This window comes from Camarhynchus parvulus, chromosome 19 (assembly GCF_901933205.1).
Source record: "Camarhynchus parvulus chromosome 19, STF_HiC, whole genome shotgun sequence".
NCBI classification, from domain to species: Eukaryota; Metazoa; Chordata; class Aves; order Passeriformes; family Thraupidae; genus Camarhynchus; species Camarhynchus parvulus.
In genome coordinates, this window is record NC_044589.1 from 9205381 (window position 1) to 9232824 (window position 27444).

The 27444-nt window shown below is 39.9% G+C and overlaps 1 protein-coding gene across 7 annotated transcripts in view; it reads right to left on the reverse strand.

Moving 5' to 3' along the window:
* BCAS3 (BCAS3 microtubule associated cell migration factor) overlaps positions 1–27444 on the reverse strand; it is a 293628-nt gene that overhangs the window by 234295 nt on the left and 31889 nt on the right. For all 7 annotated transcript variants that reach the window (XM_030962763.1, XM_030962761.1, XM_030962765.1 and 4 more), the window contains exons 8-12: positions 25846–25953; positions 23262–23338; positions 12970–13046; positions 11213–11296; positions 5752–5922 (exon numbers count right to left, since the gene is read on the reverse strand). In XM_030962763.1, the coding sequence (XP_030818623.1) occupies positions 5752–5922; positions 11213–11296; positions 12970–13046; positions 23262–23338; positions 25846–25953 (517 nt within the window). The remainder of the gene's footprint in view (positions 1–5751; positions 5923–11212; positions 11297–12969; positions 13047–23261; positions 23339–25845; positions 25954–27444) is intronic.

A 27444-nucleotide genomic window follows, 5' to 3' on the forward strand; every position in this document is an offset into this window, starting at 1 on the left:
AAATATCACTTTTTACAATTCCAACACTACAAAGAAAGGAGGAAAAAAAAATCCAAGGAATTGGACTTAACTCCATCATCAACCAAATGTCCCTCACGAAGATGCCACCACAGCAAAGCCTGGTTCCCATCCCAGTTCAGAGCTTGCACAGCTTTAAATCCCAGCACGATTTCCATTTTTTACAGAACTTCAGGAAATCAAAACGATGCTGATACAACACCCAGTGCTTTAGGAACATCAAACCAGCTCCTCCAGCCAGGGGAGGATTCCGCGCCCCTGCAAACAGCAGAGTTGGGAATTTTTCCTGGAAATCCAACCAGAGGGACAATTTCCCTAATAACACACACAGGGGCTGTCAGGGAGCTCGAGGGAAGCAGTTCATTCTCCCTCCCAGAGCCTGCAGAGCCCACAGGAATCCCAAGGCTGCAATTTTTTTCCTCCCAAACAGGCTCCCTTCTCCAAGGTAGTGGCCTCTAACCACTCTGCAAAAAACCTTCCGAAGTCTCTCATTGAGAAAGGTTCAGAAATCCTAGCATTGCTCTGTGATCACAGAGCTCCAGCAGGATCCTCCTTGCAGAGCTCCCAACAAAACACCAACACTGAGAATTTTCTACCAAAGCTCCTCCTGAACGAGCCCTCAGCTGCTCCTGATGCCCAAAATTATTTTATCAAGAGTGCAACAGGATTTTTCCCAAACCTGCCCAGCCCGTGGCTGGGTGTGCTGAGCCAAACCAGCTCCCAAAGCAGCTCTGTTACAGCAGAACTCTGTATTTATGGAAGAGTCATCAAATCATTTATCAATCAAATAAATTTATCAAAGATTCATCAAATCATCTTTATCTCACCCCAAAAGAGGAGACAAAGCACCGAGGGCAGTGGTGCATTTACTACCCCAGCAGTGCTTGCTGCCAGGGCAGGGGAGAACTGCAGCCAGAGCTTTTTCCTCCTATGCCATATTTTCCTTCCTCTGTGGTATTTTCAGTACTGCTGAGCAGAAGCCACTCGTAATTATGACTTTAATTATTTTAATCTTTAAAGGCAAATTACACCACTTATCCCAGTGGAGACATGTTTTTAAATAAAACATGAAAGTAACACAAATAAAAATGGACCCAAATCTAATCAAGCAGGTCCTACTCTTAATACAATTAAGAAAAGAGTAATCCCATCATCATAAAAACAAATAGGTTTCGCAATAATTATAAATATGAATATTGTATAACAAATATTTGCTGTACACTTGAGATCCCCAATGCTTTAAAGAGCTGGAGTTTGATGCACAAAGAGCCTCCCCCAAGTTACAGCCAAGGTCAAACTTCAGTGGAAAGGGGCTAAAAGTGATAGATCTGTGGCATTAACTACTGCACTCCTTTTAATAGAATCCAGCATAAACTCAAACCAGCCTCACGCTCAGCCTGAACCATTTATCTGAGACAAAAATGTCTTCTTGACAAAAACCAGATCTCCTTTAATAAAAGTGAGGCAGACAGTATTATGCTCTGAGGGAATCCTGTTGCTCTTTTTATATTTATATATAAAAAGAATTCTTCTGTAATACACGGAGATATAAAAAGTGAAGAAAATTGAGGCCAAATCTCTGAGCATCAGGACATCACATCAGCCTTTGCCAGAGCTGCTCCTAAAATACAAGCCCTGGTGTTAATGACCAGTGGAATTATGGCTGTACTTAAAGTTTTATTATTGAATATGCTTCACTCTCTGAGCTTCTTTTTGCTTCAGACCAAAATTTCACAACAATACTGGCTCCTGATAAGCATCTTGATTTGGTTCAATTGCTATCAGCTCCTCACCAAACAAAAATGAACTTTGGAAACTGTGGCTGCTTTTTTCCTGAAAATTCCTCTTTAATGCAATAAAAAGTTAATAGGGAACAGGAAAAAAAAAAAAGCCCTGATCACATTTTCAAACATAAATAGATCAACATGTTATCTTATTTTGCTGAGCTGTTTTGCAAATATTCCCTCCAATATTGCCGAGCTGTGGATGAGCTGCACGGGGAGATTCCATCAAGCACAACCCCAGCAGTGAAGTTTTGGGTTTTGAACTGGCCACATCTTTCTCTGTCAGCCAACTGTTGGATGCTGAACAGATTTACATTCTGCCCCAAAACTGGTGACTTTTGAGCAAGGTCATTATTGCAGCCTGCACGTGGGTGGCCCAGTGGATGAATTAATTAAGAATACAGAAACAAAGGTCAAAAGAAAATAATTTTTCTTTCAAACCCAAGCCAATAAAGTCTTACACGTTTAATTCCAATTACTGAAAAAGAGGACATCTGTACAGCTTTAGGTTTATCCATTTCAACTAATTAAGGGATTCAAATAAATAGTCCTTCCATCTAACTGAAAAGTTTGCTAACACTTCATTAGAAGGAAGTTTAAACAAGCACACAACCTTGTTAACATATTTTGGTTTACCACAAAGTTTCTTGGGCATCTCGATAATTATTTTTATTCCTTTTACAAATATCTCCTGACAGCCAATGTCAATAATTCTGCATTCCTCTGCATTTATTTAATTACCTCATAATTCAAATTTTCTTAAAGTAGCACCAATTCTGAAAGTAGGAGCTATCACATAAACTACTGCTAGGGATGAGAGCTTACTACAACATCTACATTCATAAGGTTTATTAAAAATACTTTCCCTGCAGATTTAATCCTGCAAGATTACATTAGGAGAGTTCTTTGGTCTTAAATTGTGGATTTTTCTGTGGTGAGTTTGCATTTCAGCCTCTGCCATGGCAGCACAGGGCAGTGAATGAGACACATCGAGCTCCCTCTCACATCCCTCATATTCAATGCCTTTGAAATGGGAGAAATGATTAAAAATTAGTGAAAATCATAGTTAGTCCTCCTGGTTTGTGTCCAAAACGTGTCCCTTCATCATCCTCCTGGCACAGAAATTGTTATATTTGTACACATGCACAGAGTGGCTCAATCCACCTTTAGAACCTGTGTGCTGTGCTTGAAATAACTGAAAGAGTACTTGGATCATTAATTTGTAAAACTTTAGTCACATTTATTACAAAAAAATGCTTCCCCAGTCAAAAAAAAAGTTCCTATTTCTCCTTCAAAATGATGTATATGCCTGCCTTAGATTTACTGCCGTCTTCCATTTTCTTTCTCTTTTTAAAACAGATTTTTATTTTTTTTTACTACATCTTATCTCCGAGACATATTTTATTACTTGGAAAATGTATCTTTCACTGCAACACCCAAATTCTTAGTCAGGCTGTGCAGGTGATAGAAATCTTTACTGACCTGAAGGAGGTGAGGTATTTATTTTACATTAGGAGGGCACTGATGACAGGAAAAGAATTCCTCCCTGCTTCTGAAATTGCCCTCAGCTGGGACAAGGCTGGAACCCATGTGAGCTCACACCAGCCCCTGCTGAATGGGATTCAGCAATTTCCAAGCGCTCATTTAGCCCAGAAAATATTTGGTTGGAATTTTAAATTCAGGGTTTCTCAGTGGGAGAAGGAAGAGCCTGATGGGCACAGCCATGAACATTCCAAACCAGGCACCTCAAACCAGCAGGGGGTTTGTTGATTCCACTCAGAACTCTTCAGGAATCTGAAACTGGGGGGATAAAACAAGGAAAAATCCTTTCACAGAGAGTGCTTCAGCACTGGAACAGGAGTTCCCCCACAGGAAAGTGGAGTCCCCATCCCTGGGAGGATTCAAAAAATGAGCAAATTTGGCAATTCGGTTTCATGGGAATGGCAGGATTCAGTCAAATGCTGGACTTGGTGATCCTGCAGGTTTTTTCCAAATGTACTGATTCTGTCAATCTGTGATTCTATAAAGCAGTAACTATAGAAAAACCACTGAAAACAGACAGTGACCCTAAAACTTAGGGTTTTACAGGGCTTGGCATCACCAGCCTGCCCCTTCACCCTCTATGTCAGCCAAAGTGGGGATGGAGCTCAGGGGATGAGCCACCTACAAAGTGCATTTATTTCTTTTTAATCAGCTTTCCTTTTTGCCAGAGGGACATGTCAGTAAGAAACAATTGTTTAAAAAATCTCCTGCACCATGAAAATCTAACAACACAAAAGAGAGGTTATTTTCTTTTTTCCTGGAAATAAAATATAATTCTGAAAGCAAATTGCAGCTGGAAATAAATTATATAATTTAACAGCATTTAAAAACTTCAGATCACAGAAATATGAGTGCAATACACACAATTGGAATATCCAACTTCCTAGAGGTTCAAGACAAAACTTATTTTCCTAGAGCTGATGGCTTATTTATGTTAGAGCAGCAGGGTTTGGACAAGACAAACGTTATCATTTTTACAGCTCCTCTCCTGGAGTGTCCTTTAGGCTTTGATAGCTCCCAACTATTGTTAGGGTCAGAGGACAAGTTCATAAAACCTCTAAATCATATATAACAAGCCTTAAAAACCTAAGATCTATCATTTTTTTCCCCCTAGGCCAATGCAGAAGAATCAAAGCACAGACAGCGACCAGCAGAAATAATGACCACATTAAACAGCTTCATCAGAAATTTATGAAGTCAAATTTGTCTTTTTTTTTCTTTCCTTATTGCATATGAAGAGCCAAGAAATTATTTTTTTCCTGGAAATGAAAACAAATCCCAGAATTATTTTAAAACCTGACTATAAGACCCTAAATTTTTTTTCCCATTATCTTCTTTATTTCAATTTTGGAAGAAAATGTCTATACTGCTTTATGAACAATTCACTTTCAATGCAACATTGCTTGGCTAAATACTTCCAAAATTAATTCTCAGGGAACAACCATAGCAAAGTTTTTCTTTGTTTTGTTTTTTTTTTTTCAAGTAAAAGATTTTATTTTCCCGTCAAGAAAAAAAAAATAATTTGGCTACATATTTGACTTCTGATGTGTCCTTATTACCTCACTAACTTACCTGCAATGAGCTTCACAAAGATAGGGCAAAACAAGAAAAAACTGAAGGTTTTTTTGCTTTAAATTCAATAAATTTGACCATGAGAAAAAAAAATCTCACAGACTAGTTACAGAATAATGAAGTGTGTGGGAGTTCTGCATAAACACTGAATCCAGGACCAGCCACTTTAAAATTAAATGAGTGGTAGAAACAAACAAAAAAAGACATGGATATCTTCCCTGCCATAAAGACAGGAAAATCAAGCAATTTAAAAATTGTCTGATAATGGTGTGGAGTTTGTAAGAAATTATTCTTCCTGATGCACTGCACTGTGTATTGTTATATACAGTAAATTTACTCTATTATCATAAAACAGTGCAAATGCCTCACCAAACAGCATTGTGCTCGACTGCATTTGGGATTTACATAAAATTATAACTTGTACACTTCACACCCAACTTCTCCCATCATTTTTTTTAGCCTGGAATTCAGCAATTCCCCCCATTCCCAAAGAAGCCCACATTCCAGCCCCGTTCTGTATTCATAAGGATCATCAGACTCCATCTCCACTTCCACTGATCAGCATCAATCAATGTCAATTAGGAACAAGTGTTGGGGAGACAAAATGTGACACTTCACACTTGATCTTGTCAAAGTGTCACATAAATATGCTGCAAGGACAATATATATTTTGGCTGCATTTCAGTCCCAAACAGGATTTTATCCCAGCTCTGTGCGCCTGTAAAACTCCTCGCCCCGGCGAAACTCCGGTTTATTTTTCACTCCCATCAGCACATCAAGGATTTCCCTGGGATTGAGGTGGCCATGCAGGCTCTGGCTGTGGGCACACTGTTACCTGTCCCTCTGCCACCGTCTCGGTGTCGATGATGGTGACAATGCCAGGCACCAGGGGACTCCTGCGCAGGTTGCTGTGAGCCAGGATTTCCTCCTCAGTGGCTCCCGACGGCAGCGTCCCCGTCAGCTGGGTCACCACCTTCCCCACCATGGTCAGCCCAGTCTTTATTGTCTGCAAAAAAAAAAGGGAGAAAAACTCCTTCGAATGATGTTTGAGGTTGTGCTGTGGGATCAGCTCAGATTCTTTCTGGAAGTGGATTTTTTTAGGAGTGGTGCATCAGCTGCAAAAGGCTGCAACAAAACAGCTTGAAAAAATCTGGAGTGCAAGCAAATGGAAGAATTCACATCTCTTCTGGAAGTCAATTATGCCAAAGCATTACTGAAAAGAGAAGTATTTTAATATTCAAATAATAAATGTGTTTGTATTTTAAGTATTCCAGTGCTGGGGGTTTTTAACTTTGATTTTAGTTACTCCCATAGCATGAGTGGTCAGAAGGATCAAAGATGAGGCCACGATGGGTGTGAGGAGGGTACTGCTCACAGAAAATACAAACAGCCCCAAAGCTCACAGAGTTTTGTCTTCTACACAGTGCAAGAGACCAAGAATTTGTCTTTTGCTACATCTGACGCACTCATTTTTTACTCAGTGATTAAGCGCTAAAACTAAGTATGAGACTCAAATCCAGGAAAATTAAAAATGCCACCCTCGAGGTCCTGGAACTCCCAGGCACGTCCCAGAACAAGGGATGGGACTTTCCAGGCTCTGCATGTTTCCCAGACAGGGGTTTGAAAACACATTCAGTGCACCAGCTTTTAGCAGCTAAAGATGCTGAAGATTATTTTTATTTTGCTTTATTTTATTTGGAGAAAGAGGCAGCGTAGACACAGTAGGAGAGATGCAGACTGAAAGAAAAACAAGCCCAACTACAACTTTAAATATTTTCTCCTTGAACCAAGGACTGTGCCTTATTTGCCTGTGAAGAATTGAGCAGATTTATTATGCAATATAAATAAGAAATAGCAAAAGAGATCAGAATGGAATGACACTGTAACAAGCCAATTCTTAACTAAAAAGACAAGCTAAGCTGCCTGCTAAATTGAAAAGGAAAAAAATGTCCAGATCCCAGGCTGAAACCAAGAAGCAGCCACAAATCAATTGCAACTGCTTTGTTTAGTGCTAAAATCTCAAACTGCAGTGATTAGAAAACACATTAGTGTTCATCAATTAGCAGCCAAACGTTTGTTTTAATAATTCATGGGAAATGACTTACACAAAGTCTGTTAGTGTGCTGTCAGGAAAGCCTCTGAAGGGCCAACAGCAGCAGGCGCCACACGGTATCGATGGCCATGGCCAGCCAGGAAGGCTGATTAACCTCTGAGATGCCTCTGCTGATGGACTCACCCCATTAATGCTAATGGAGATACTTCCACTTAAAATCGAGCCAGGCCTTTAGCACAGCAATGGCTTTGGGGGTTTAAAGTCTTTAGTAATATCCTGCCATTTGTTTCTTGTTATTTCTTTTTATACCCGGCTCCGGCAGAGGAGAATAAAATGGGTTTTAACAGTGGCGAACTCAGGAGGCTGGGAGAGGTAACATAAAGCAGATATTGACAGCTGAGGAATAAACCTAAAATAGCCCCAGTGCCATCACAGGGATGCATTCCAGCTCTCCTGGCAAAAACTGACAAGGCAGTTTTTTGGCCAATAGCTAAAATCCTAGAAAATGATTTGTTCTCAGTTTTTAAGGCAGGGAGGAGAAAGCAGTAAATGCTACATGGCAAAATACCTGGGCAGGGGAAAAGGCTAAAAACTGTAACTGACCTGTTTTAGAAAATATCTTTAATATTTATAATGAGAGCAATGGGATGGCAAAGCACCAAGCATAAATTGACAGCTCTCTAGAAGGAAATGACCAGTGTGGGAGCAGCGTGGGGCTGCAGCAGGCAGAGGTGTGCAGAGATGTGGCCAAGGCCATTAGCTCAGAAATATCAGTGCACAACCATTACAGCACTTACTGCCCTGTGCTGTTGTGTATATTTGCAAAAACTTCTGGGGTAATCTTTAACCTTTCCCATGCCATATCAGCTGTCCCCTCCATCCATTAGGGCTAATGACCTTGCTCTCACATAAGCTGTTAGTCCTCATTAAGAAGTTATCAGGTAACAGGAGAAAACAGATGCAGCCTTTGCTAAATCACTTTACCAGTACAGGATTAAAAGATATGGAGAAGGAATCAAGCAAAGGAGTTATGAGGTGAGAAGGACTTGGTTTATAATTTGATGTGAGACATGTGACAGAGCAAATACATTTTAAATGAAATGGGTTCAAGTTTGCACTGTCCCAGTCCCTTTGTCACTGATGGGAACCCGCCAGTGAAGTCTGCTGATAAATAAAATTAAAATACTTGATCCAGTTTCTTTTGTAACCAATGATCCACAGTGTGCAGAAACACACATTATTTATATGCTCATGTCTACTTTATCTACTTCAAAATCTGACTGTTCACATCTATGTGAATAGAAGGAAATACGTATATTTAATTAAAATAGATGTATGCCCTCATACCTCATTTAATTGAAAAGTAAGTACAACTTTAATAAGATGAAAAGAATTAAAATGCACCATTCAATGCCTGTTAGGATGCTTTGTTCCAACAAAGGCACTGCATCCTTTTAGTGACAACACAATATATTGTTCCTGTTTCTCATAATAAATACATTTTATATGATCTATTTGACTGTATTTGACTGCAAATGAAAAACCTATAGAAAGCAGAAAGAGACATCAAAAAGATCTGCCTTGGGTGTCAACACAGTGAGGTTGAGGCTCACACTCAGTTGTAACAAAGGGATAATAGAGTTTATTCTGAAAGAAATTCCGTGTCCATGCCACTGTTTGTTCAACTGAAAAGAATCTTTATCCCATGGAAGGGACTTTCCTGTGTGCATGCCCTGAGTGCATTCTACAACACCTCTAAGGAATGATACTTTCATTTTTCCAAACACATCCATTATTATCTGCGCTCATCATTAATCCAAATGTGAATCTTGACACATTTTTCTGCTTCTCAAAATTTTCTCCTTGGTCAAGTGACAGAAATACCAGAGCTTTTAGAACATGAACACTCAGAAAGCCACCAACACAATCACAACTTTGACCTCGGTGATTTTGGTGAACAGGGACCTTCCCAAATAACTCCCAAGTTATTTGATTAAGGAAGAAATTTATTTGCTGCACCAAGAGCTGCAGCTCCCACTGAGGACAAACCCCTGGTCCCACCAGGACACGGGTCAGCAAAGGGAAAACCATTACAGAAAATATTCTGTGCTGCCACCAAGACCTTCTAGAGAGGATTTGAAAGGCAATTCTCCAAAGTGATCCTGCTGAAAGCTCTTAGCTCTCCTCCTCTTTCATACGAAGGTTCTTTCCCTTCAGTAGAAAATTGGAAGCCAACCAGAGAAAAGGCTGCAACCCAAGGTAACCTGGCAAAACAAGAACTTTAATGGAACCACTTCTGAACCAAAAAGCAGCACTGCAGGGGAAAGGAAAAGACATCCACTTCCCAAAAAGCTGCTCCTGCACTAATCAAAGCAAAGAATTACAAACCCCTGCAGCTGATGGGACACAACAGCATAAATAGAGGTTCATACATGAAGAGTTAAATAAGGAAAGAGTGAATTGATGGTGAGGCAATGAAATGGACAAAGAGCAATAGATATATGGAGCATCTATTTGCCAGCAAGAAAGTCAGCCCTGCAGTTATCAGAGATGAAAACCTGCTAGACAGCAAGCCAAGACTCAATGAAATCACTAATAAATTAAACATTGCAGATTTATTGTGGCATGCTCATGGATAACAAATTAATACACTAAGGCTGAGACACTCCTCAAGAGCCAAATCATGCAAATATTTAAAACTATATTAGTATTAATCTTGTCTATTACAGTAACATCCAACAGGCAGGAGCATGAGCGATGTGCTGCGCAAATACAGAGCAGCAGCAGCCCGTGCCCTGGGGATTATCCCTTTTCCTAACTCTCACTAGGAGTTTATCTCTGTACAGAGGCTAACAATCTTTTCTTTCCTATGATTGTAGACACATTTTATCTTCAGTATCTACTCACATGATGCAATAGCACTACTTCAGTGTGATAAACTCCGCTTAACAGCAGAATTTCTGGATTATGATCCCTTGCTAGTACTACTCAGCAGGGAAGGCCATCAGCTACAGTGATCTGTTTGCAGGATTTTGCCACATCTGATCCAAACTGTGGCTGATCATACTAAGCCACTTGGTTTTTCAAACTTATCTGTGCTATAAAAAAGATGTTCACGATGCTGGGATTGAAGGAATTTGGGGAGATTTCCCTCCAAACCTCTTTAACTGTGCTGATGGTGAAAGTACACAGAGATCCAGCAAATCACCTCAGCAGAGGAGCAATTCCAGCTCCCCTCAACTATGTAAAAAGCTGTGATTTTTCTCCTTCTCTGGCCACACAGTGATTGTGATGGACTGTGTTTGTTTTTCTGTTTTGTTTTCACATGAGCTGGCCTGCCCTGTGTCTCTCTCTGTGGCTTCTCCTAACTGTTGTTTTCCTCGGTGCCACTGAGCCCTCTGTCCCACGCTGTCATTTCATTCCTATTATTAGGTTTGTTTTGTTGCACATATCAGAAATGAAAAGGCTGGTGGTTACAAGGGAAGCTTGTAATCAGCACCGAGTTCACCCCACGGTGCCAAAACTCACTCTGTGTGTGTGTGTGAGAAAAAGAAATTGTTGTTGCAGCAAGGAAAGGAGCTGGGAGGGAGACAGTGAAACAAAAGCTGTGCTCAGCCTTGTTTAAGATTTTTCCAAGCCATGAGCTTCTTTTGATACTACAAAAGCCCAGACATTTCTCTGAAAACAGAGGGATTTTATAACATCATCTGAAGTACAAAAAGGAGGCAATGGAACCTATATGTAAACAGTCATTAATAAGCTCTAACCTTCAAAGAAGGTAATTAATTAGCTCCAGTACTGTGCTGTCACCCTTCAGAGAGAGCAAAACATATAATGGGGGTGTGATGGAGTCCAAAGAGCACCAGGCACTTGTAAAGTCACTTTTCATGATGCTAAAAGACTAATAATTCACAATGTTGATTTCTAATCATATAAACTTGTGCCACTCTGAACAGCCATTATACAAATCCATCCCACTGTCACTTCCCTCTAATGTAAATAGCTGTTTGTAATAAATGAAATTTTTAAAAATCAGTTCAGAACCAGAAATACTTTGTGGAAAGCTACAGTTAGTCAGAGATCTGCAGGATGGGGAGGGTAGGCACGGTGCTGCTGCCGCAGGGCTCTCAGTGTGCTCTCCTCTCTGGGAAGGGAGGGGGTGATGACACACAGCCCAATTCAGCAGGGAAACCTCATAATTATGTTGCAGGAGCAGCTCTCCCAGGGCAGATGATGGACTCACTTTGGCAGCACTAATGACTGTGGCAGTGTAAGACTGAATGTTGTCTCCACAGGCTCCACCACGGGACTGATGGCATCGGATCAGCTGCAAGAAGAAAGACAGCAACCAAGTCACTACTATTAAACTACACAAACCCATAACCCATTACCAGAGCTCTTATTTATCATGTACAGTGGTGTGTTTTTTCCTACAAACAGCAAAAAGCCCTGCTGAGACACTTAACCCCTTTTTATAATCTTCTGGGTGCCACCCAGACTGTCGCGTCCCCCGCTCCAGTTTTCAATTACCAGATGAGTACTCACTAAGAATTCATAAACTTTGAAATGGTGGGATTTTTGGTCTGGCAGCAATACCACAAATAAATTTAAATAAATATAATCAAAAGCTTTAGCCATGTATATGTAACATTAAATATCAGCCATTCTAAGAATCCAAGTGTGGCTTTTCCCTCCTTTTTATGACGAGCAAGCAAAGAAATGACAAAGGAAAAGAGTTGTTTGAAACTTTGCATTTAATAGATTAAAGGAATGTACATGGGGTTTGCTTTTTATTGCCTGCCCTCAAAATCAATAAATCAAAACAAGACTCTTGTACCTGCCATCACCCTACAAAAGTAGGTTTTGCCTTTGAACCCTAAGTAACAACAGAATCCGTGCTTCTATGCAGAATTAGGAAAAATACAGGTATTTGTTGCTTGCACACAAAACATGCTGCTTGTTTAACTATTTGAGCTAAAGAAAATTTTAAATTACTGTAAAATGTATTTGTTTCTAAAGGCTTTTCTGTCCTGCTTATATTTAAATATCTAAATAAAAATACCTGAACTAGGGAAAGCCCACGGTGAATTCACCTGGGGACACACAAGCCATTTAAATTCCCTTTGTGACACAATTCTTTTGCTGATATTTTGGCAGCAATACTTTTTAAATCCCATGCTGAGCAGGGTTAGGTTTTCCAGCATCAGCAAGGTGTGGCACTAAAGGAAAGGCAGGCCTGAAATTGGGAAGAAATCATCTGTGCTGGAGGAGGTGTAACAGCAAACAGACTTCTAAAATCTGCCTCTGATAATTTCTGGCTCAGCTCTAGGAACACCTTCTCTAGTCACAGGTGGAAGGGAGAAAAAACATCTGCTTTGAAATAAAAATAAGGCATTAGGAGCCGAATTTAGGCTTCACTTCAAGCTTTAAATACACAACCACTCCTCTGGGTAAAAGTAATGATCATTTCTTCGCTTGGGAATCTATTTTCTTAGTCTCTAGAAAGAAGGAAAAAAGTCCAAAATTTTTTTTTTTTTTTCTTGGAGCTTAAGTTTTTCAAAGCTGTTCAAAAGTGGCCAATTTAATGCTATTTTCTAAACTGCAGAGTGCATTGCTGTGTTGGCTCAGACAAACCCAGGCTCTGTCCAGACTCAGTTTCCCCAAAGAGAATCTAGGAAGTGTTTTTTTGCCTACCTTCAGAAGTGTCTCTAATTAAATGCTTTAAACTTTTAAAGCACAAAATGGGTTGATTATTGTGTTACCTCACTGAAAACACATGTTGATGGCTGTCTTCTCTGCCTTCCAGTTTCTTAAACCGAGATTAAATCAAATGTGCAAAGTAAAGATCTAATATTTTAAAATACTTAGGACTGTCATTTTAATGCAACTCCTCTTACAGACTTTCTTTTGCACGTAGCTTTTTCCTGAGACCTTTTCTTTTCTTTTCCCCCCATATATACAAAATTTAGAAGTATTTTTTGATATCAAACCCCTCCTTACCTTATTTTCTGCATAAGCAAGCCAACGGCTTCCAAGAGCAATAGGATTCATGTTTGGCCCTGGACAAGGATAGCAGCCTGCAAAGTTTAAAAAGGCAACATTAAGAAATATCTTAATGACTTCTTCCAAAGAATTTTATTTATTGCCAAGAAAACAAAAAGTCTAAACAAAAGCCTTGCAGTTGCTAATATCACTCAGTGGATGCTTGCATTTTTGTTTCTAGAGATAAGGCTGTGGTTAGACGAGGTATTTTGAACATTTAATTATGTGTAAATATTCATTTCTCCTTTTGTTTGCATTTTTAAAGCCATTTTGATACAAAAATGACATTCTGGGGTGAGGGAGTAGTGATGTTTGACTCGATTGGTTTTGTATCTTCATATTTTAATTATTTTATTTGATTGACACCTTTCTGTTGGTGAACAGCTCACTCACTTCAACCTCTTCTGGATTTTTACTGTATGAAAGGATGTATTGTGCTCTTGGTTTCAGTTTTAGTAATTCTATATACAAACCTTCAGTCTTTCAAAATGCTTTTGCTTTTGATTTTACCAATTGTCTATACAAGCCCTCAGTCTCTTCATATACTTTTGCACAAACTTTACACAGTGGGAAAATTCATAATTCCTTTAAAATTGGTGGCAATATTTCCACTGTTCATCTGCTTTCCATTACCTTTATATTATCATTAAAAATAGATTTATACATATGGATAAAAATGAGCATAGAAAAGAGAATTATTCCTGAGGATTAAAATAAGAAAATACCTGTTAGACAAAATAGCTGTGAATGAAAACATGGAAAGGCTTAAAATGAATCACATTAAATGGCATTTCATATGTAAAGTTTTTTAAATAGGTATTTTTATAAAATGTTATAAGTAAAATAGAATTTTTACAAATAAAATAACTTGTATTTGTAAAAATAATTTGTATTTTAAAATAAGCATTTTTACATGAAAAAATAAGGAGGAAAGAACAGGGGGAAGAAGGAAGCAATCAAGCAAATGGTTAATCTCACTTTTCATCAGATCTTAGGCTAATACAGTCAATTTAGCAATTTAAATCCTCTCACTGATTGGCCAAGAAATAAACTATTGAAGACCTTGCAGACATGTGTGTCTGATTTAAAGGAGCCCTGGGCAGCTGCTCCTGTATCCCGGGCTGGGGGAGCACAGGCAAACTGCATTTCAGAACACATCAAACACAACTTTTATTCAGTCTATTGCTTAAAATCCTAATAAAAAATAAACCCCAAACCCAGCCAGTGAAGCTTTCCATTTTCTGAATCTCTGATATGAGACTCTGACCCTGCTCTGCACCCACAGAAGGGAAAAGAACCCAATATCCGCAGATGTCCAGCTCTGTTCCAGCAGGCTCCAAAAGAGTCCAGAACATTTCCTGAGCACAGCAGAACTTCCAGAAGGGGATAGGTTTTATTTCCCACACCTGCAAAGCAGTGGGAAGGAGTGTGGAAGGTGTTAGCACCTTTCTGGAAGGTTCCAGGGACATTTGACAACGCTTTGGATGAGAGTTTGGCCCCACTGAGATAAACAAGCCTGGATTTCATTTTCCAGAGCAGAGCATGGAGGGAATTGCAAAATTCCAAAGATCACAGCGAGCTGCTTGAAAGGTCAGAAAGGAAGGGAAGGAGAGAATGAATTCACCCAGTTAAAGCCAGAATGAATTCACCCAGTTAAAGCCATCTCGGGCAGGACCCAGGCACGGTTTGTGAGCCCTTATCGCCGGCCCGATCTCAGGAAGGAAAACGAATTCTGAAGAGATGATGCCACAATTGTTATTGCATTCCAGGAGTGCATAAAATGTGGGTAGCCAGAGCCTCTTAAGGAACAAAGCAAGCAAAAAAAAGGTTGTAAATACAGCCCTGGGTTGTAAATACAAACGTGTTCTTCCGATGACATTATAGATCAGGAGCGCTGAGGTTTTAATGCTGACTTCTGCCTCGGCAGCTCTTATCTGGGTCAGGAAAGGAATTCAGGTCCCCCAAACCTTTCTTTTACCTTCCCTTTTATGTATAAAATACAGCACTAAAAGTTGCCAGATGATAACCCTCGTCATGTAAATCTCTACAGTGACTTCAGAACCAGTGACTTGCGTTTCCCAAATTCATAACATCCCTGCAGGAGAAAACTAAAGGAGCCTCAGCAATTCATAGCAAAAAACCAAGTCCTGCTTGGAAAAGGGAGCTGTTCTCAATTATTTCAGTGAACTGAAGCCATTGAAGAACTGCAAGAATTCTTCAAATCCAAAATTGATCACTGAACAGAAGAGTTACTTGGAAAAGCTGGGACTGCCCTCCCCAAACGCACTGCCCGTGGTTTATCCCATGAACTGGGCTCAGTCAATCAGACTCCACACACAAATCAACCAATTCTAAGAATAAACTCCACAAAGGTCAACAATTCAGCTCGGTCCTAAACTCTACTCTCCGATATGAAAAACAGCGTTAAAAAAAAGGAGCCATTTCCTCCCTTTCTTTCCTTTGCAAGTCTTTGCATTTTGGAAACTTGCAGCAGCACAAGGATAAACAAAGGGTTATACTTTATGGGAAGGAAAAGCAAATTGTTTTTCTGCTTTCCAAAAAAACAGCTGGAGTCAGCAGAACATCATCTATGAGGCAAATGAAAAGACAGACACGGCGTGACCCATCGAGCTGGGCCATCCAATCCTCAGCAGCCCCACTCTCTTAAAGATTAACTTCTATTTCTACCAGACTTCAAAACAACAGAGGAAAAAGCCATTCTAAGCAATAACAGCAGCAACTTTAGCGTGTTTACAATAGGAATGAACATAATGAGAATGCAGAACTAACTGTCAAGAAGACCAAAGTTTCCAAGTTTTAATGACAGCATGGAGAGGTCATCCAAGAAAGGATCACTCAGGGAAAGTCCTTCCAAAAGTGCAGCAAACCAAGCAAGTACTAAAAAATATCTGATCTTGGAACCAGCTTAACTGGTTCACAAAAATATAGGTGAAAACCTATTGGAAACTACTTTGTAACTTTTCAGTACACACTGTTGCCTTCTGCCTCTGTGCAGAGGAAATGCGTAACTTCAAAGCTGGGAAAAAAAGGAAAAAAATTGCATTTTGAAAATCACAATGAAAGCCCAAGTTTTTCTGCTAATTTTCTCAAGTTCCTACACCGAAAAATTCCAACTGGTGCTGCCCTAAGGAACAGTGAGGAATAAAGAAAACGGGGCTTGGCTAAGGACACCCTGGGACACAATCTTGTGCCTCGGTTTTCCCACTCCTAAGATGTAAATGTTACCTACAGCCCCATAAGTAAATTTTTCAGTGTTACAGTTTCTCTGTTTCTTCCCTTAAAAAAAATAACTGGGTTATAAAATTATAGCTGCAATAAGGATATAGTTTGTGATTGATGGCATTCCAAAAAGCATTAAACTTACTTGTTGCTGTGCTGATTTTATAGATTTCATTTTACTGAGAATACAGGAATCCCACGTTACCTGAAGCTCTCCAAAGAGCTACACCAATGTTTGCTTTGTGAGTGAGCAAAGAGAAGGTTTATATATTTTCCATTAATGTTCCATTTATTTCCATTAATTTTAATTATTACCCTTATGGTAATGATGAAAATCTCTACCACCCTCTGGAGATTCAAATCCATACACCCATAATAAACCAAATCATCTCCTCAACTCATCTTTGAAAATTCACACAAATAAATATCCCCTCCTCTGACTCTGGATCTTTCCATCAGTCCTGAGCTCCTCCAAGAAACCCAAGGCTCCAGTGCTTTCCTTGAATTGTTTAGCAAAAGCTGATCCTGGATCTTCAGTGATGGCAATGTGAACACAAAGAGAGCAGCCAAGAGGAGAAAAGCAACACATTCCTGTCCTCCCCCTTGTCCTTTAAACAAACAGCTCACTGGGAAAACTCTGCTCAGAGGAACGGAGTCATTCCAGGCTGTGTCAGCTACAACAGAGCTTGGGCCAATAAATCACCCAACACACCACTAATAAAACCTGAACCACTTCCACTGGGGCAGCTCTTCAGCATCTCCACAGCTTCTTCATAAAATAAAGATTTAAAGGAGATACAGGAATACAATATTCTCTCTAGAAAAATCCGGCGTTAACAGTCAGAACTTGTCTGAGCTAAGTCAGTTTGCAGAACAGTGCACTCTCATAACTCCCTACCCACAGCACAGTTTTATTTCTTTCTCAAACCTCACTAAAACACACTGGAAAATGACATCTGATGAACTATTGCAAAGTAATACATGAATTAACAAAGCTGAGGGAATGAAAAAGCCCAATCAGAATCACCTAACATTGCTTTCCTTCAAGTACATCCCATCATGTTCATCTTAAGACACTACTGGTTGATTTTTAATTTCACAGCACATTATAAGAACTTTATTCCCTACAACAATATTTATAGTACAGAAAAAAAAAATCTGGCTTTGGTATTTTCCAGACTTTCATCCCCTCTATCTTGACTTTTTTCTTGCTTTTTAATGAAAAACATTTTAAGTTCTTTTCTGTCTTGCTTCAGTCTTTTTTCCCCATCAGTTTAATAGGAAAACTTTCTTTTTCCTGCATTTTCACTGCTTTCTTTTCCCCAGTTCTCTCCAGTTTCTCTTGCAGTGATCCATGCTCATCCTTTTTTATAACTAATTTTGATTTACTGTTTCCTGGGGGGGGGTTTAATGGATATGTCACACCTTGTACCTGTGAGGAATCCATTCCAGAGGATATTTCATTTTATTTCAAGCTGAGGGGATGGGCAGTTATTAATACAAAAGCCTTTTAGGATTTTGTCTCTAATCCCAAAATAAGGCAGAAATGGCATCTTTTGGGTCACAGGGAATGCCATGAAGGCAGAGATTCCCAGGCTCACCTCCATCCTAAGGAAACCTTCTGGAGAAAGAAGGATTTTTCTGTTCAGCGCCTGGCAAGGTTCATTAAAGATGACATCTGTCAGCTGAAGTGTCCAGTGGTTTCAAACACAGTTTTCTAAACAAATTCCAAAAGAAGTAACTCATTTCAACAACAATTCTTTGCCTTTAATCATTCAAAGGACTTGCTGGATTATCACTTCCAAAATCAGTGAAGCAGGGCCATTGTGTATTTTTAAATAAATAGCTCCAAGAACCCACTGAAGTGATGCTACTTCTCTAATAATCAATCTGCAATTCTTTTCTGGGTCTTACGAAACACAGAGCTCTCCATAGGAATGGAATTACAAAACTCCATCCTTAATTCCTGCAGTGCAGAGCAGCCAGAAAGCAGATCCGTGGCAGAGAGCACAGAGAGGGAATATGCAATAAATAATGGGTAGAGTGATACTGTTGTAGCAAAAGCTTTGTTTATTACAAGGAAAACAAATCATATAAGTTGTTTTATCTAATTTTTTTTTTTTGGTTGGTTGTTTTGTGTTTTTTTGTTTTTTTAGCAAACCAATTTTTTTGTTGTTTATAAACTGTATAAAGCAATATTGTTTATAAATTCCTCTGGGTTCCTTCTAGATGAAAGGCCCTGTGTAAATGTTATTACTCTCACACTGTCACATACTTTCCAAAACTCTTCTATTGTTCTTGTACTTCCTTCTGTTTAAGTATCACCCATAAAATGGAGTAAAAGAGCAAAGGAGCAGGATGGATTACTGAGAAATCAGGTTTGCCACCCAGGGCCTTTTTTTCTTACTTATTTATTATTATTATTAAATTATTATCATTATTATTACTACAGAGGTCTCCTTCCCTGTCCACTCTACCATGGCAGTTAGAAGCATCTGCACTTTGATGGTCCCAGTGGGTCCCTCCCAAGTCATGAATTCCATGATTTTATCATTTTACTGTTACTCCACAGGTCCAAACACAATCCCAGAGCTTTCACTAAAAATATCAGTGGCATTTCATATTCATTAGGCCTTTCTGTTTAATTTAGCACCAATTTGATTGATTTCAGGGCAATGCTTGAACAAAATAAGAAAGTAAACCTGAGATTAGACTTGGACAGTGACAAATAATAAAAGTTGCCACTGAGGTTGTTGTTTCTGTGCAGGACAATGTCAGATGGCTTTGCTTGCCCTTTAACACTAAGGATTTGGGTGCTTTAGATAAAAATAACTTATATAGAAACAAAGAGCACTTCCTGTTTTACATCTAATTTGTAAAACTGTCAGAGCCTGGAGATATGACAGACAGACATCTTGGGGACTGAGGCCTCTGTTGTGGCTTTATGCAGCTTTTCTGTTGTATTTACATTTTCCTGCAGTGCAGCAAAACCTCCTGCAAGCACCAAAGATGTTTGTTCCTATAAATCCACCACTGTGCCCTAAAAACCACTCCCAAAAGTCTTTCAGCATTATCCTGGAATGGTGAGACACTGGTTCCCACAGTCAGGAAAAAAACACTTTTATAAAGAATGCTGTTAAAAAGAAAAAGCAAAATTAAATCAACATTTCCCAGGGAAACACACCATGAAGGGGTAGGTGCTCATATAAATGTGGGTGTATAAAAGTTAAAAGTGCTTATAGCAAGCCACAGGGACATACTTGGCTCTTCTTCACTGATCAAGAAAATCCTGTGACTCAGGAGCTCCCTTCCCACCTGCCCTGAGGACTTTCGATCAGGGCTGATCCCCCACAGACAAAGGAATCCTGTCAATTATTACCCCGTGTGGGATAACAGGAGAAATGCCCACAGCTCAGGAGGGAAACACACACAACTTCTGGAAGAATGTGACTCTTCAGGCATTAAACCTCCTCATAAGACACCCAGTGTTTTTACTTTAAAGTCAAGAGCTCGAGCTGCATCCTGTGAGCCCAACAGGGAAAGGAATTCCAACAGAAATGTCCAAAAAAGCCTTGAAGATTTCCAGACCAGCCCTGTGACAAACTGAAACCACCAAATTATTCCTTGTGTGTGAATGTGAGAGCACACAGCAATCCCAAATCCAAAGTGCAGATCAGAGCATCCAACACCATTTGCTTTGGGGGTTTTATTCACTTGGAGAGGTGCAGGGCATTCAACATCCGTGGACTGATTTTGGCTTGTGGTGAGGAGCCTTTCCAGAATTTCTATACAATAAACTGCTCCGACTAAAATCTGCAAAATTACCTCTCAGGGCTCTACAGAACAGCATCAATAGAAACGTGGTGCCAGCTAATGGCTGCAATAAGTGTCTCCATCCCTGGGGAATCCTGGATGGAGAATACATCAATATGAGGAGTGAAGGGCCAGAGAGTCTGAGCAGGAGCTCCTTATCAGACACAGGGGTGATGCCACGTGCATGATGTTATCTGGGAGGATCTCTACTCAGCCCAGGGGGTGGGCAGGATGTTCTTTATGGACAAGGAAAGGATCCATCAGGCCATATTCATAATCAGCAATGTTGCACTAAGTAAGCAGTTTTGGGGTGAGGAGCACTGATGGAATAGAAATCAATGGAATTCAGCTTTTCTGCAGCTTTTCTTTAGAGCAAAGTAGGGGCAAAAAAAAGCCTGAGCATCACTTTGGTTCCTGTGCATCACTTTGGTTCCTGTGCATCACTTTGGTTCCTGATCCTTCAGCCACATGCAGAAAAGGCTCTGAAGGAAATCTGAACTGAACCACAATAAAACTCTGAGCTATTTAAGAATCTATTTAAAATCCACACCTCGACACTCACAACTAGTAAAGGAAACACATTCTTAACATAAGCTTCAAATGAATTTTTTTTTAGTTTGCCCACATGAGCACCTAAACCAGAGCAGGATGTGAAATTCCTGCTGGGCTTTCTCCTCCCTTTGGTGTCTTTTCTTAGGGAAAGGAGCTGGCTCCAAGCATGAGGAGAGCAGTGATGGATGGAAGTGACTGCCATGAGACTGATGTTCTGCCTTCTCCTAGCAGACATCTGAAAATCAGAACACCCCATAGAGCAGATTAGGGGATATCCTGGTAATTTTTCTACAATAGTTACAGCATGCTTTCCCTCCACATTTAAGCACCTGTCTTAAATTCCCTCTCCCAGTCTGGAGCACCTGTACACTGAGGTTTTGTTACAAAAGGCACAAATGAAACATTCTGGCTCCCTGCCATCCAAGTCAAATCAGCACATCTCCATGTAATCCCAAGCAGGGGAAAAACTTGCTCAGGAAAATCAGGAAGTGCAGGAGTTAAAACATTCCAACAGCAGCACGAACTTGTCCATCTACATCCTGAATATTTTATGGCATATTTATTGTAACAATATATTAAGCTACACATCCAACCACAAAAACAAAAACAAAAACACAAACACTCCTCATGTGCACAGCAGCTGCATTAGCATTTCTGAGGAACTTCAAAATTCCTGACACTGCTTTTAATTGGACATTCTGCATTTCATTTCTATGTATAAATAATCAACAAAACAGACCAGAGCTTCTGCTTCACATTTGTGCTGTCTCAGTGAGGTTCCAAGGCTCCCACACCACATAGGGATGGAAGATGTGATTTCCACACCAAATCTTCTCAAAATTAAAGATTTTTTTTTTCTCTAAAAGTCACACAAAACCATTCAAAGAGTCAGCGATCCTCAGCAATATTTCTGCCCTTTGTGCCCTCCCATCTGACCAAAACCAGTCAGAGAAGCATTTTCATGCTGTCACATTCTCTGGGCAGGCAGTGACACCCTCACAGCTGAGGTGCACCAGTCTGGACAGGACACAGGCTGCCCCAACAATGCAAACAAAAAGGCCTCCAAGACCTTTTCCTCAGCTTCCTTCTCAAGGATTTCTATTTTTTTTAATTGATACTGGCACTGTCCTTTAATAATTTTTTTCAAAGGCACAGCCAAAGTAGGCAGTGGTGGCCAGTTGGCTGCCTCCCAGAAATCCCTGCAGCTAACAAGGGAGCTCATTTCCATCCCACTGCAAACACAGCAGAGGAATTTAAGCCTTTAAAGATGCGCTCTCAGGTCCAGGAGATTTCAGCACATGAAATGGGGAAGCTCAGACAAAAGCTCTGCTGTGCCCCGACGTGCCAGGGCACAGCACCTGCCTGGGAGCAGGATCCAGGGAATGGCTGAGCTTGGGATCCTCAGCACAGGTCCCAAACCCCCTAAATGCAGGGAAAAAACACAGCTCTGCCCACTCACAGCATGGCACTGCCAGAGGGAAGGGCTGTGCTGGCTCCAGCTCTGGCAGCATCCAAAATGCCCCAAAAATGAGCTTGTCCTTAATTAAACCAGAGGAAAATTTCAGAAAATCTTGAATTTCTCATATTAACAAGCAGCACAGCTGGAGAAATACACTGGAATTAGTGACATTTCAGGAATTTTTGGACTTTCTAAAAATTTTTTTTTCATTCCTCCAAAAGTTTTAATTCATCCTCTTTAAATTCTACAGCTGTTCCACAAAAGGCAAATCAAAGTTACATTTAAAAACTGAGTATCCCTGCTTCTCAAAATTAACTTCAGGACTTAAATTTTTAAAAATAAATTGCAGTATCTTTAAAAAAAAAGCCAACAAAATAAGCCCAAAAATTCTCAGAATCCACATTTAACTGAGGGGTTTTCTTTACTTTTGGTCTAAAATAAAGCGAGGCTTGTACCCTAATTCTTTTTGATGAAATAAAAGGGAGTGATGAATAGGACAGAAATAAGTCCTTTCCCATTTGGATGTTGTCACTGAATCCCAGCAGATTCCCAGTATCTCACATCCATGGATAGGAAGAAACTGACACCTATTGGCAACTTTAATATTACTGCATGAAGCTGCTTTCCCTCAAACTGTGACAAAAACAGCTTCTCCTGAGGAGATTTTTCTATAAAAACAAAGATAATATAAAAAAAATAATTTCAACTTTTCTAATTGTGACTGAAAATACATCCACAAAAATGCAGACTCTTTTACTAATAAAACTCTGACCTTTCCAAAGTAAATTATGAACTGTGAAGTCACATAAAAAAACCCAATGTGCCTAAGGAACAAACCAATATGAACAGTGGGTAGATCACTGTTGATGTGGGTATAATTGCTGCTGATGTGATAACCTGGAACTCCCACCTGAGGCTTTTACACATATTTGTGCAAAATGAACAAAAGAATTGCTCAGCTACTGATGGACTGCAGTGTGGGTGCCCTTTACAATTAGTTACAGCAGTAATAAATAGAGAAAAGAGTTAAATATTCACAGAAAAGCATTTGGGTTTGGGGTTTTTTTTTAAGCAAGTTTTCCTGAAGCTCCAAATTATTAATTGAGACCTGCTTTGAGGATTTAGAAATAAAGAAACAAACCAAAAGATCTGTTCTGTACACCTCCAATCCCAAAATTGTACGTACTGGTGACGAAGAATTTTTTGGTGAAAGTGCAGCTGTCAAAGGCGGCGATTTTCTCCTGCAGGACCACAACGAGGATCCTGAAAACACAGAAATGGAACGGCCACTTTAGACATTAAATGCATTGGTTTAAAGATTCAATATCTAAATGTAATTATTTCAAAAGCATCAATATAAACTCTGCAGTGATGAAGTGCCAGGTTACCAATCCCTGGCAGTTATTGAGGGCTCTCTCTCCTCCCAACCACATGAACTCCACTGCAGGAAGTGCAGGGGGCTGAGCCACAGCAGCACAGCACTTTTGTGATAAAGCTCTTGCACTCAAAGCTCCATTAAAAAGCAAGAATGGAGCTGCAAAGACCCTGAATTACTGTCACTGACTCAAACAGCAATCGGCAGAACACGAGCTAAATGTCAAATAATCCCACTGCCCACCTCAGTGCAAATCTATTCAAACATTTTATTTGCTAAAAGCAGGTTTACCAAGAACGTCAGCACACAAAGAGAGCTGAGAGAAGCAGAATTTGAGTCAATTAGCATATTGAAGATGTATGTTTATGTGTTTGCTTGTGCATTACACTTTTATTGTAAAGGCCAAAAACCACAGGGTAACAGGAAACATGGTGCTGCCTCAAAAAACAGAGCCCAGAGATGCAAATGTGGAAGCAGAGCAGCATCTTGGAAATTTCAGAACCAGGGAACGCTTTCTCCCACACTGATGACTCCCCAAAATCGAGTTTTCAAAAGCCTGACATGAAAGAAGCACCTGGGAAACCAACACATAAAACCTACATTTAGCAATATGACATAATTAATAATCTGTTATTCTCTCATTAGGCAGACTGTGAGAAAGCATTTTTTAATTAGCTGTCAATATAGAGCATTATTAAATATCGTTTTAATGGTTTTAATTGTAAAGATACAACATGGAAAAAAATTAATCACATCTCTCACTGACTAAAACACACACCTAATGCTTCATGTGAACATTATGACTGTGTGTTACAGCCTGGAACAGTCACCTTTAAAAAGGGGATGAATCACCTCAGCATCAACTCATATCCTTGGGGAAAGGGTGATGATTATTTCCCAGAAGTGTGAAATCAGCCTTTAACCCCTTTTTCCCTATTTTTATCTGTTTTGCTATAAGAACATTTCCTCTTATCCCATGAGAGCTCAATACCTGTGAAGAACTACACTAAAATCAAAATATACACCATCCCCTCATGCTTGCTGATGTTCTCAGATAAATAAATAACATAAATTAGTTTTGGACTAATTTTTAGTTAAACGACATCTTCCAATTGCTGAAACTGCAGGAGAGAAAACCAAAAGAAAATGTATCAATTCTAACTTTTCCTACATTGCCTAAAATAAAGGAAGCCAATGAATAATGGGAAGGCTTTGACTGCAGGTGGAAGTGTAATGTGTATATATTGCAAACCTATGGATATTTGATGGGAATATTTCCCAGTCCTGGAGATTTTTGTTTTCTCCTCCTTGAAGCCACTCTGTCTTTCTGCAGAAATGAACCCCCCAGATGGATGATTCCACAGCAATTATTGATCTATTTATTTTTAGTAGCAGGTTATACTTAGTTGCACAAGTTTGATGCACACTTATCTACTCTCCATCTGCAACAAAACCAGGCATAAAAACCAAATCATTCTGAATTTTCCAATGCTTTGTGTTATTATTTACTGAAGGACCATCCATTCTGGCATGGCAATATGGATTCCCAAAGAACTGCAGGAATTTCTTCATGCAGGGCTCTCCCTTTACCCCAGGAATTGGATTGCACCACTCCCCCAGGGCACCTGAGGCCACGGTGACTCATGGCAGTGACGGGAGGCTGAAGGGAGCAGAGCTCAGCAGGGCTTGGACCAAAGTCACCACTCCAAACTCTCCCATCAGGAGTGCCAAGTGCAGGATCCTCACACAAGGATCCTGGGATTTCTCTTCTGCCTTAAAAAGATGTGGCAAACTACAAAGCAAACCACAAAATTCCAGTTTGGTGTGTCTGGGAGAGATGGGGATTTCACATTAACTCGGCAAAATTTGATTCCATGGACACAACAGATGCTGTTCTCTTGGAGCCCCGTGATCCTCAACCTCCAGAGCCATTTTCTCTCTATCCCAACCCAGAGATGCTGCTTTGTTATTTGACTCACTGGAACATTATTCCCTGCAAACCACAGACTGCACATCAGGAATGTTTTGGATGTGCAGGGAGGCAAAATCTGACAGACCAACACAAAGAGGAGACATAAACTCCTTAGTGCTCTGTGCTGTTTAAACTCTCTGTGATCCCATTTCCCCAGCTGCAGGTGGATCATCGAGGATTTCAGCAATTCCTGCTCACCCTTCAGCACAACTGAAAGAAGCTTAAATGATTTTTTGGTTTGAGCTTCTTAAACCAAAGCCATGGGGGAAGCACACTGATGTATTCCAACTGAAATACTCCTTGAGAAACAGAGCATCAGGAGAGTGAAAAAAAGAAAATCAGGGAGGTGATACACCAGAATTTGTATTTATTACCAAAATCTGGCATGCCCTAACACACATGGCATGCAGTGAGCACCCTTACCTTTTATTGCAATGCAGGTCATAAATAGGAGTTTTGAACTGGATGGACTTGACCATCTCTCCTGTTCTCAGGGAATACAGATCCACACAGCAGTAGGGTGGGCTGGTGCTGAAAGGAATAAAAAAAATATTTTAATGGAAATTAGAGCATTTTAAAAACTGGGATTTAATTCTTTCCGCCTCCTTATGTTGCTTAGCACGCTGAAGGAAAAGTCAGAGAACCACAGAATTATTAAGATTGGAAAAGACCACCAAGAACATCAAGTCCTGGACCCAGAATTCCAACAATCCCAGCAGAACCCTGGAGAACAAGGGGTCAATATAAACCTCCTGCATTAAGAAGGAAAACTGAATAATGATCTCCATCAACCTGTATTGTGCAACTGACTATCAAGCATTTTGTTTCTTTTACCACCAGGAAGACTTGGGAAGTTTTAAACCACATCCTAGTACAAAACTACTCCTCAGAGTAACTCTCTCCTACAGGGAGGACTCTGCCCAGAGCAGCAGCTGAGCTGCCTGGGGCTGGTGGAGACACCTCACCCAGAATTTACATTACATCCCTGATGGACTTTTGTTTGAACCGTACAGATCTTTTCAACTCTTTGTGTCACTTTTATCATTTTTATATAAATAAAAACTTTAAGGCCATTTCTTAATAAAAAAGGCTGAGTGGTAAAAGTGCTGAGTGTTCGATAGGGCCGAGGAAGGCAGTGGTGGAAACCCTTTTAGGGGCTGAGGAGAGGCTTTGATGTGGCAGCTCTGCTCCACAACACCTTTCTCCCCCTCCAAGAACGCATTAAAACCTTGGCTATTTCTGGGTCAAGGAATATGAAGGAGCACAAATTGCCAGCTGTACAAACACATCCTGAGCATTGGTAAAAGAGGGTGTTCCCCCCTGCCCGTATCTGTTTTATTTTACAGAGTTTCACACAATTCCTGCCCCAGCACTCACTTGTCTCTTGGATCTGCTCAAGCTGCTCGAGAATTTTCTGGAAAGCTGGAGGACAAATGCCAACTGTTTACCCCCAATGCCTCAAGATCATAAAATGGTTTATACAGTAATGCATAATATACAGTAAATGCATACTATACAGTAAATGCATAGCAAGACAACTGTCAGAAAAATAACCGAAAAAATAACTTTTGACATTTTGCCCACTGAAATTTTTCCCAAAATATACATTTTTCTAGGCTAATAACTAGAGGGTGCAATTTATTACTTCAAGCACTTCAAAGGCCCTTCAAAAACACCTTTAAACCAGTGAAACTCGAGTCAGTTCCTTCACATTAAAGTTCACTCCTGCTCAAAAACACAGAAAGTCACCGCAAGATCTATGTACAAACTTTTTAAAATTAAGTGATTTATTACCTCTAGCAAATTGTAATCTTGATAGAAGGGAAATTTCAAAACAGGAATCTCCAAAGTAGATATAGCTAAAATTATCAACACACTTAATAGTGATTACTATTTCCCATCAGCCTGTTTTGAACAGTTTTTCCAATTTATGGGTAATAATTCTGTCACTCAAATGCATAATTATTATTAGGATCTCTTGGCTGATCATGGTAAGACCATTCTACCAATGCTTTTGTCAAT